General features: G+C 35.9%; 1 protein-coding gene across 1 annotated transcript in view; it reads left to right on the top strand.

The window, feature by feature from the left end:
- Nucleotides 1–12,254, top strand: part of LOC129272476 (solute carrier family 28 member 3-like) — a 37,807-nt gene that overhangs the window by 7,532 nt on the left and 18,021 nt on the right. Inside the window, exons 2-3 of the mRNA XM_054909620.2 lie at nt 7,788–7,886; nt 11,426–11,709. Of these exons, the coding sequence (XP_054765595.2) occupies nt 7,788–7,886; nt 11,426–11,709 (383 nt within the window). The remainder of the gene's footprint in view (nt 1–7,787; nt 7,887–11,425; nt 11,710–12,254) is intronic.

The raw sequence follows: 12,254 nt of genomic DNA, 5'->3' as shown, positions 1-12,254 counted from the left end.
TCTCATTATTGATCTGGCCTCCTTAGTACATGAAAGTGAAGTCCAATCCCACTTTCAACCCCCATCCCAGGAGTCTTCAACCACTTGATTTGTCCCATGGTCTGTCGGTAGATAAGCTTTTATCTTTTGACTGGCAGCACATTTCTTGCCCACTGAGCTAGAAAATATGAGTTTTATGTGGGGTGCAAAGGGCAGTGAATAAAAAAGAAATCATCATATTTCGTCCTTTTGCTTCAAAGCTAGTAAGCTTTAATCTTTGATATTAGAAAAATAACATAGTCAAGAGGATGATATGTCAACTGGGCCTTGTCTCGCAAAGAGTCAAGATTGATATGTTGAATCTCAAGTCCTCTCATATGAAAATCCATCCATCTCATTTCCACTTGCAATTTCCAATGGATTTCATTGTATTTCTAGAATGAGTACGATGTACACAGATGCATTTTAGATCGGGCCTAAACTGGTATTGATGATGTGAATTTCATCCTACATGTATAGCATAAAACTTCAACATCGTTTTCACTAAGTATGATGATGATTTACACCATAGTATAGATCATGCCGGTGGCTACTCATAAAAACATTCAGATAACATTGATACTCTCTGTAGATTGAAATAGATTGGCTATTAAGGACCAATCCAAGGTTGGAGTGAAGTTTTCAATCTTGTATAGATTTATAGTTTAATCCTATTCAATTGAAACTTTTGATCCAATTTTTGATGGGTTCCTGACCGTGTATATTAAAAAATGTCCAATGCTGATGCGCGCTTTTGTCACAGTGCGCCAAATTGAAGCCAGTTTTTATGAGTCCACTTTTCAAAACAGCTTTTCAAAGACTTTTCAAATTACTTTCAAAGCAAGATGGATGTATGTATGTATACATTAAGCTATCTTTCTAAAGGAAAGAAAGCATGTATATCCAGTTCACCGAAGAAGTGATAGTTTGTCTCATCGCTCTAGAGCAAGAGGTGATTGGTTGCTTTATATTTCACATTTGTTGCATCTAAAAATGTTATACATAGATGTCAATGGCATATTTTCTACAAGTATGAAGTTTGTTGAAGTAATCAGGGTTTTCTTTTAAAAATGATTGTTTTACTGCTCACTGTGTTTGAACTAAGAACTGACCAGGGCCCCGTCTGACAAAGAGTTACGATCGATCCGGTCAACCTCAAGTATATGGAAATCCATCAACGTCATTTTTTATTCAGGAAATTTGCATAATGTCCTTAGTAAACAAAGAGAATCAAACTGAATCTTCAAGAGAATGATGAATGTATGAATATACATCATATCTAGAAATATTTTGAACAAATTTGTATTTTAGATGTTGACGTTGCTGGCCGTCCATAGTTGTGATTGATCAGATCAATCGCAAGTTCTCTTTGTAAGAGGGGCCCAGTTGGCTTATAAAGTTCTTGCCATTCCTACTTGACTTGAGGATTGCTGCGTGATTGAATTGGCTGAAGTATCAGTGAATTTTTATTTTGAAATCATGTACAAAGTTACACTGGTTTCAAACCTCCTTTTCCCCATTCAACTCTACGTTTTGTAGACAATTTGTTTCTGTTTTTTGTCATACTATGTGACTGGAATTTGGAATTATCAACCCCTCCAATTGAATGATATCTTAGAACTAAAGGAATAGATATAAATAAATTAATATATAAGTGAATACAAAATCAAATGACTATAATGATAGCAGTGCAATTTTTATACATATAAAATAGATATAAATATATAGGCCTACATGTACTGTGCATGGAAGTTGTGAATCCATTTCCAAATCATTTTTTTACGGACTTTCCATCCTATGGTTTGAAATTTTAAACAAATAGTTAAAAATTCCTTTGACTGGTATGACATATCTATAGGCGATACCTTACAGGCTTTTGGAGTATATCAACCATCATTTGTATGAATTGCCTCTGTTTAGTTTGACCCATATATGTTACTTTTAATGATTCGATACGATGGAGGTTACCGACTTTGAAATCCCAGTAGTGAATGATCGGTGACTAGAAACGCCTTGAATTCTATCAGCAGGTTCCATTTGCTGGTGATTTTAGGCAAATCTTCCTTCTCCTCTCATCCATCATTGATCCTATGGAAGTAATGAGATGTATATTTAGGATTTGAATGAAAGCCATTGGAATATGGACTCTAAGATCATGGTTCTCAGCCCATCAGGGAAATCAGGGAAAATTATTTTACTTTTTTCCAGTCAGGGAAAAATCAGGGAATTTTGATTGGCCCAAAAGTTGAAGACATGGTAGTTAGTCAGACTCTGTTATTATATTTTGTTGTATATCAAAGTGGCGGCTTTAACACAATGTGTTGTAATTTAATGATATGTACTAGGATTGCATTGAACCAACCTCTTTCTGTACAAGGTGAGGAAAGGATGGCTGTATGGGGAGAACGGAGGCCATTACATGTGTTTGTAATAGAGCTAATAAGTTTTACATTGTTTTTATACTGAAAATACATGTAATTCACTGAAACAACATAGAAAATATGCAAAACTGGGAATGGGTTTAAATAGTTATCAGGGAATTTTTAAATGTCATGTTTGACTGGTCTCAATTCAAAGCCATCCCTTGATATTGAGAACTTAGAGTAGACAGTGCAATATTCTTTTGCAGATATAATAAGACTTTCATGTCAAAAATGTTAAATTGAGAGATCAGTGAAAATATACAGATCACCCCTTTCTGTTCCATGGTGAAACATCAGATGATTCAGTTAATTACACATTGGACTGCAGCATTATGCTTGTGGAATAAAAACAATTGCTACGTAACAGTCCCCAATCTTTATGTGTTTCCAATTTTATAATCCATCACGTTTTGGGGATGCAAACGGACCAAACATTAATATGTAACCTCATATTGACTTGTTGACCTACCAAACTAGCATTAACTTGAGTTCTGTTCCCGCAATCCTGTGAATATGTTTTCAGGGATTAGTCAATCTCGACCACTTTCAGTTCTTGAGTGTGAATGTCAAGACCTCTTCAGGTCCATTTTTTCCCTTATTTTTGAGGGCTACTTTTCACTATACCTACATGTACTGCCTTAATCTCCAACGTATAGTTTAACATTGGAGTGAATGGGGATTTTCTGCGGTTCTTTTTTTTATTATCATTTTCACGGCTCTTTTTAGCATTCCAGGACAAAAATTGCCCCGAGCCCATACATAATTTTTTCCCTGCTTGTGTATTTTCCATCTTTTCTGAGCTGAGCTGAACAGATAATCCAACTTAAAGCACTCTCTTTTCTTTGGTCTGAAAGGGGCTTATAGTTCCCCTTCTTTCCTGCCCCAATGTCTGATCAAGTCCTTGGTCTGATCGTGATGCCCATTGAATGATAGAAGCTGAAGGCTTGAAAATGAGGATATTTGGAAGGGCATGACCTGTGCATTAAGATCTCTAGCAGGGGGATGTTTTTATGTTGGTATTTGAGAGATTTACCAGGGCACTCAGGCACTTGCCTGGGGTTGACAAGAGTAGAATGCGCAGATTGATTAGTTTGACGAGCAGTGTGAACAAGAGGCCTGCAAACTCGATCATTCAAACCTGTTCTAATGTACATTATGTTCGTATGATTTAAATTCAGCTTTTCAACTAGCTCATGTCCTTAATTTCATTCATTTCATAATTTGTTTTATCACATTTTGTGACCAAATAACAATAAGCTATTTGGTCATTACAATTTGGACATGAGCTGATGAAGGTCATTATGGCCCGCATATTGGAATAATGCTTTTTGAATCACTGAGATTAGCATGATTATTTATGCTATCGGAAACTATGCTTGTGATGCCATTTAACAGGGAAGCTCACCCTGGTGATAACTTGGTTTTAATAATAAACAGAATCTTGGAGAAAAATATTGATGAAGATTTGATGAAAATCAATGAAAAAGATAAAAGAGTTGTAAATTTTTTAAAGTGTGATATCATTTGTGATGTCATATGTATGCGACTAGCTCCCCCATTTAATAGAAAATCCATAAATTCCCTTTGTAATGGAGCATGATGATTAAAAAATATTGTTCTTATAGAAGGGGATATGAAGTGATGCGTCTGATTATATATATATCCCCCTGCACTTTTAGTATGATCAAGTGATCTAAATAGAGCAGCGGAACACTAACACCTGAAGTCAAATCAATGGGTCAGATGCATGAAAAGTAGCAATTGCTTTTGCTTGGCTTTTGCTTGATTCCGTACGCATAAAAATGAGCAAGCTAATGCTTTTGCCAGTAAGCTCAAGCAATTGCTAGCTGCCTGCTAGCATTTATTAAGCCATTGCTTAAAAGCGTATGCATATGAAGGCCAACATTTTGGTTGTGCGTTTAAGCATTTGCTTAGGTTATTTCAAGCTCTGTAAGAGCAGTTTGAGTGTTTGATTGATCAGAGCCTTCGCGTTTTATAATCATGTTTATGCACGTGAGACAGAATCGTAGATGTACAGTAGCCTACATGTACATGGACATGTTTTCTTCCTAGTAAATGCAAATCGAATGCCAAATGTATAAATTAATTAATTAGAAACAAGTTAAAGGAATAGTTTGACACCACGTGTAAAGAAAAGATGTTGCATGAGAGAAGTGGTAATTTGCAATGCTACACTTTTGCAATCGAGTCCCGCTTTTGATGTGTGAGTCGTGTCCGCACCAGTGTGACGTCGCTAATCTTCAAACCGCTAGCAGTTGCTTTCTGAAGGGCAAGAAAAGGGTTTAAGCACAAGCAAAGGGTTACATGTATGCATACGAAATAAAGCATGATCTTTTGATTGGCCAGCAATTGCTTATACTTGAAGCAATTGCTACTTTTCTATGCATCTGACCCAATGTCTTGAAACAAGTATTGGTAAAATCAACCCTGAATATGACCCTTTCTGAATAAAAAGTCTGTGAAGGACTTTATAAGAGGCTGTTCTCACTACGTTCCTAAAACTAGTTTACTGGAAATCGATTCAGGAAACCACTTCGGAAGATCGCTTTGCTAGCGTTCCCACTTGATCACACGAAAGTGGTTTTCAAAATCACTTCACGTAAAGCGCTCTTGTTGCTATGGAAATGCTCTCAGTGGGGTGACACGTTTCGCGCGAAATTCGAAACCGCAGCATAGGCATTCTACACCTGTCGTGTGGAGTAGCGCGCTCAAAATGTGCGAAGATCGCTTCCCGAAGAATGGTTGTGTCCTCACTTACGCTAAAACCAGTTTAACGAGGCAAAGCGATCTTGAAAACTACATCGCGAGGTGGTTTTCCCAACTGGTTTGGAAGATCGCTTCCAAGACCGCTTTGACCGTTCTCACTACGCGTTAAACTAGTTTCCACTAAACTAGTTTCCACTAAACTAGTTTTAGGAACGTAGTGAGAACAGCCTCTAACTCTCTTAAATTCTTGAGCAAATAGTTTTACACAAAAAAATGGTTATGCTCTACCTGAAATGGGAACCTTTTGACCAACAAAATATTTCCCTGGTAATCGGGTCAAAAATTTCCCTCCTGCTGTGCATGGTGTACGATTTCATCTTTCATCGTTGAAGGATATATCTTTCAATATTCTAATGAAATCTTTCATATTCTTCAAATATATTAGTCATGGGGAAGTTTAATGCACTGTTCACATTGTGCATAATGTTCTGCTTTAATATATTGAGCAAATCGAAAGTTGCTGTTAGGGGATATGACAAATCACAGGAGGAATTTATATAAGGATGCAACATTGGCACTTGTAGTCTGTGCATGCTTGCCAAATTATTCAATTTATAGAAATAGCGACGTACTAAAAATATGAATGATGTGACATGATTTATATGGGTGACATGTTGCATTGTGTATTTACATGAATTTAGAATGATTCTGCAATTTGTACACATGTTTATATCTTTAAGGGTATTTTATGGTTAGCAATGGCTTTATGAACCAACCTGATGGCCTATGAAATAAAAAGATTTATGAATGTTTTCTCACCATATATGAACTGTTCTGGTTGTATATTTTTCATTTGAGTAATACCTTCATATTGAATTTTGTGTTTAGAAATGTGTGTTGATGTTCACTGACCTGATATGAACCAGGATTTGGTAATCAGCGGTTCTTTTGCGGTGAGGTATGTCGGATCCACACACCGTTGAATCGGCAAGCAGACAGGAGATAATCAATGTTCCTTATATCATACTAATTGCCTAGCTCTTTACTCATCAGGATTGATTGCCTTTAATGATAACAAAGTCATGATTCTTTTCCCTTATAAATTCTGCTTAAATTTAGTCTAACGACTTTCTCTCATCCAAAGAAACAGCTGTAGATGTAGATGTATTCCTGTTCTTATTACCGTGCATTGTAATTCATCTCTTCCTGTCCTGAAATTACAGTAATTCAATTTTCTGCCTTGCTGCTGTCTTGGTGCGGTTTATTTTCAATTGGTCTAATGCCAATTCGTCCAATTACCGACTCGTCTACTATCACTTTGTCTATCATCAGTTCTTCCACTATCCACATGGTCTAATTGCCATTTTGTTCACTCACCATTTCGTCTAATAACCAGTTGGTCCAAGAGCCATTTAGTCCATACCATTTGGTCTAATTTGGACTTAGTGTTAATTAGGCAAAATTAATGAAAATAAAATGGATATTAGACCTACTGGTTATGACACGAAATTGTCATACACGAACTGGTGATTAGATGAAGTGATGATTGGACCAAATGGTTATTTGACCAAATGGTTGTTAGACGAAATGTTGATGGACAGAATGGCATTAGACTAGATGAAGGTAGACCATGTAATGAGTGGACGAGTTGGCAGTAGATGAATTGGTAATTTACCCTTGTAACAGTCATATATCACTTTCTGATAATGGCATTTGGGGATAAAAGTTGGTCAATAGGTGGTTTCAGACCGCCTCGAAGTTCGTCAGTTCCAGGTATTCTCTGATCGGGAAATTTACCCCGATCAGAAAATACCAGGTATTTTGGTAATGTGAAAGCAAACTACGCGTAATTTCCCCGAAAGAAAATACCCGCTAAATAGTAGGTACTTGGCGAAATTACGAGAACTTTCGCAGGGATTTTTCCAAGGTCGCAGGTATTTTGGCGATGTGAAAGCAAATTACGGGAACTTTTAGCCCAGCGTGTCGTTGGGTGCGGCGCCGTGGGTGGCTGCTGGGCTAGTGATTTTGAATCTCACGCCTTGCCTGCTTATCAGACCATACTGCGCATGCTCGTAACTTCAGGAACTTATCCCGAATTGTATGTTTCAGGGCGGTGTGAATGCAGGAATAATTAATGGGTATTTTTCAGCCTAAAAAAGTTCTCGTAATTTAATGGGGATTCTTGTGATCGAGGCGGTTTGAAACCACCTAATGTATGGTTTGACCCCAAGTTTGGTATGAAAACTTTTGCAGCTGTTTCTGGTAGAATTTTAAGTTTGGGAAAGCTACGAGGAATCTGAGAAAACCAGAGGTTTGTAAAGCTGTCATTACAAAATAATATCCACTATACCTGAAATTTGCCATAGTTGACTAATTATCCACCCAAGAGAAATTAATTTATACATTTATGATTATTTTTGTGCCTTCTTTTTGGCCTACGTGTATTTCAAAGGGTTTTCAGGGATAATGAATCGAGTCTAGTGATGTTATAAGCAAACCATGATGCAGTATCTGAAAACTCCAAGGTCACATCCAAACTGACTGTCACTGTAACCTGAAAATATCATAATTTGTATCACAATTTTCTTGTAACCTTGTTTCCATTTTGTCTATTTTCAGGATGGCATCCCTGCATCGCCCACCAACACACATACGCTCACTAATGATGAAGAAGCTGAAAAGGATGAACTTCCATATAAGACAAATTGCTGCACAGATGTAAGTATAGCTCCTCATACATCAAGTGATGTTCCTTGTGGCTTGGTTGATAAAACCTCATATCTAAATGTTAAAATATTTTTATGACAGCACAGAATAAGCTAGATTTAAGTTATAACATGGGTAGCAACATTTTTTTTGCCTCAAAACAGTTCTTCACTGGTATAAGACTTATTTCAGACAATATGAGCCTTTTCTAAGCTGCCCTCAAATTTCTTGAATTTTGAGAGTTTTTATCAGCCCTACCACGTCGTATTTATTCTAAGAAACCTATTACCTACAAATGCAGTCTGCATGCACAGACCTTTGGTTTTTGCATAGTGCGTAGTGAAGAGTCTGAAGTAGTTAGACTAGATTCACTCATGTACTGTGGCTGCTGCTACAGACAGAGTTTGGAGTCTAGTCTTCACTATAAACATGCTGTAATATGTTAAAGTGTGAAATTTGAATGACATGGAAGTGAGCCTATACAGAGCGAAAAGATAAATTATAATAAAGAGAGAAACTATTCTTTTAATCAATTATGTTATTTATAATGATTGTCTACAGGGGATCATAGTTTGGAGTGAGATTTTTTTTCAACATTAAAACATAGCATCGTGTTGCTCCTGTGATTAAAGGTATTGTTTAACTTTGTGAGCAGCCGATTTAAAAAATTCTCAAACCAAGATGAAACATGTGTACAAGTGCATGTATTAGAACTAATAAACCCTGAAAACAACCATTATTGAGAATGAAAAGCTGAAACTACAAGGCAAACCCCGATTTTGTAAATAGGCGTCTTATAGACGCCTAAATAGTACACATAAGTGTATGGGATGAAATTAAGATGGTGTTTTCGGTCACTTTATATTTCAATTTTTGAAGCACTAAATAATTATTTTCGAACGCAATTTTTTCTGGGCTTCATTTTTGTAACATATCACAGACACAGGTGACAAGTGTGACCTTCTAGCTCAGATTTTTAAAAAGTCAAACCAATGTTAACCAATCACTTTAACCAATAAATTGCAAAGAACCGTTTGCTACTTCCTCCTTTGTTTTTTTTTTCAATTTGGGGGGAATTAGTTACATTTGATATCCAAAAGGAAATTTTGTATTCCTTCCATAATAAAATATTGATATTCCGCTTTTATATGGTGCTAAATAGATTGGATTGACGACTCTAAAAACTTAACAAATGTATCATTGAAATATCTACACAAAATTGAAATCCTTTCTAAGAAAAAAAAGTTGTATTTTGATTTATGATGGTAGTGCTTGTAACTCTGTTAACATGTCATTTACATGTAGATAGATTTTTTCAGTTTTGTAGTTTAAATTTCATTTGAAAAGTAAAAATTGTTCTTTTATGTCAATGATCTCAAGAATGACTGACAATTTGAAGTGGATCACTTTTCTTTCTCTTTTGATTTTAGTTCATTGTTGTTATGGAGGGTGAACTTTCAAACCTTATAGAGGATAAATGTGTTATTTTTGCATCTTCCATTCCATATTTTCTTTCCTCCTATTTTCTCTTTCATATTTTATCTAACTTTATATTTGTGTTGCTTTCAATTTTCTGTCACATTGATATATATACACTTATATATGGTTGAGGCCAAAAGTTTACATACACCCATGGATTTCAGTGAAATTTGTTCGCTTGCCAAACATCGTAAAATTTACTATATCTTCAGAAATATAAATACTACCATGACGAATTTGATATCGAATGAAAGAGCGTATTAAGCTCTTTCACATGATTGGGATTGTATATTTTAGGTGGAATTTTCTTTGAAAAAAGTAATATTCATGCCAAATGTATTCTATTGTTTGTTATTATGTTTTCAAATATTGTTTCATAGTAATATATAAATGTCAAATTTATGATTTATATTACATCAAATGCGTCATGATAGCAGAAATATTCTATACGATACAGTAAATTTCATGATGTTTGGTAAGTATCAACTTTTCTTTTGAATTTCCTGGGTGTATGTAAATTTCTGGCCTCAACTGTATATTTAATATGCTGTGATTTTATTCGGTACTTCTCTTGGAATCTTTTCATTAACTTGGCTTATACAAGGTACACATTATACCCCCGTCACACTTATTCGGAATCAGCAGGAATCGAGCAGAACCAGCCGGAATGAAGAACTTTCAAAATTTGTGCCACATTCGGAAGGGAATTTGAAATTTTCACTACTTTTGCAAAAATGTCGTTTGAATACTTAGAACGTCCTTTGATCCCGCCTCGAATGATTCTTGCACATTCCGGGTGTATTGACTGTCGAATGCAGCTCGAATACAGTCGAAACACAGGAAGAATATTAAGAATGCTGTTAGAATGCAGCAAGAATATTTAGAATGCAGTCAGAATGCACTTCGAATGTCGTTCGATATTTCTCCACTTCGAATGCACTTCGAAAGTTTTGAACATGAGCAAAACATTGGGGCCGGTCACAAGAATGGACCCGAATGTCTGGAATGCACTCAGAATGCAGTCAGAATTTTTAGAATGCGCTTCGAATATCCAGGAATGTACCAAGAATTTTCATTCCGACGGCATTCCGGCTCATTCCGCCTCTAGTGTGACGGGGGTTTTAAGAAAAGAATGTGCAAGTTTGCACATTCGGAAGCTTTGAGCACCATAGACATGTTGTTAGCTTTATGTGGCACCATTAAAAGGTGCATAGTTGTACCCTTCAGTGAAGGCGAATATCAAAGGCAATTTGAAAGCAATTTATGCATCCTAGAAGGTGAAAAGTTGCCATTTCTAGGGTGCTACTGGTTTTCTGTGTACAAATAGGAAAACAAAGGTATTTTTGGCCTGCTTTCAGTGAGACAATTTTTCTTAGTTTTCATCGTGTGTTTCAACTCAAAATGGCACTTAATTTTGTTTTCCTTAATTTCATTATAATTTGAACTTCGTTTATTTTTTTTCCTTAATTTTTGTTATAATTTGATCATCATTGACATACATGTAGTACACCAACATTTTTTTTTTCAACATAGCATGTATCTTGCAAAGGTAGCTATGCACAGATCATGGCAATAGAGCATCTGTCATTTAAAATTGATAGAATTTAAGAAATTATATGTGATTTATAACAAAAATTGTAACAATTCGAATGAATTGAAATATGTGAAAAAGATACAAGTTTGTAATATTTGGGCCTACATTACAGACTTTCAAATGAAAAAGTGGAAATTACTTTTTAGAGAATTAATGGTTTGACGAGATTGTATGATATTATTCCATTCATCTTGGTATATTGTAGGAATTGGTAAATAAGGTAATTACAAAAGTGTTAGTTCTATTTAAAGAAAAAAATAGAATCAGTATATGCACAAATTGTGTAAAAAGCGGTAGTTTGCTGCCAAACTTTAAAGTAATAATGCCTCGTCAAATAGCTTTTATATTTTTAATTTGTTTCAAACAGATATGTGACAAAACCATGAAAAGACAACTTTTATGAAAGTGCCTTTTGATTGTTAAATAATTAGCTGATATAGTTTTTGTATTATATTTTGTTTTACATTCCACACCATAGGGAGTTGAACATTTCGAGGAGCAGATCCTCGACTTCTACCACGACAACCACAACACCATCCACTGGAGCGTCTATGGCATCCTCCTCCTCCTCTACCTGGCTTACCTCATCTTCATCCTGGCCCACGACGCCTACCAAGCCATGCCCCTCTTCATCCTCACCACCCTCCTCATCCTCATCCTGGCCTGGAGATGGCTCTGGAGGCGCTTCTCCGGGGAGATGCACACCTTCCTGGTTCGCTACTCACAGTCGTTGTCACGGAAACGGAAGATGACGATAAAAGGGTAGGGAAGACCTCTGGGGTTTAGATCCCAAAGCATCTCCGGGCTTGGGTGGCTTAGTTTTAAAAGTATGTAATCCAGGTTGTGGACTTTCAAAGTTTAATTAATACCTTCATATCTAATGATACACACAATCCAATTTTCAGATTCTGGATACAGTAAAAATGCAGCAGAAGATATTGGTAATGATGAGTATTGAATATTCATTGATATCATATGGATTTCAGATCTTTTTTAAATTATTCCTTTCCAAGAAGTTTTCTGAATTATCATTGATTGGAATTGAGTTTGGAGCAATATTGATTGCTCTTTGGTATTCATTTTGTTATAGAGAGTAATGGCAAATTCATAATTGAATTTAAGAATCTTTAAAAGCACTTGATATCAGCCCTATCTTTCTGAACTTTGATGACATTTTGGATGGATTATCTCTGTGAACCCTGTAAAGCAAGAAGCAAGTTTAAAATACAATTCGAGCATGTGTAGTTCAAGGTTAGTTTTAAATACCACAATCCAAAAACCCACCGACATATAAAAAATGCACTAGA

The sequence above is a fragment of the Lytechinus pictus genome, chromosome 12 (genome assembly GCF_037042905.1).
Source record: "Lytechinus pictus isolate F3 Inbred chromosome 12, Lp3.0, whole genome shotgun sequence".
Taxonomy (NCBI): Eukaryota; Metazoa; Echinodermata; class Echinoidea; order Temnopleuroida; family Toxopneustidae; genus Lytechinus; species Lytechinus pictus.
Note: the sequence above shows the minus strand (reverse complement) of the source record. Positions and strands in the feature narration are given on the sequence as shown.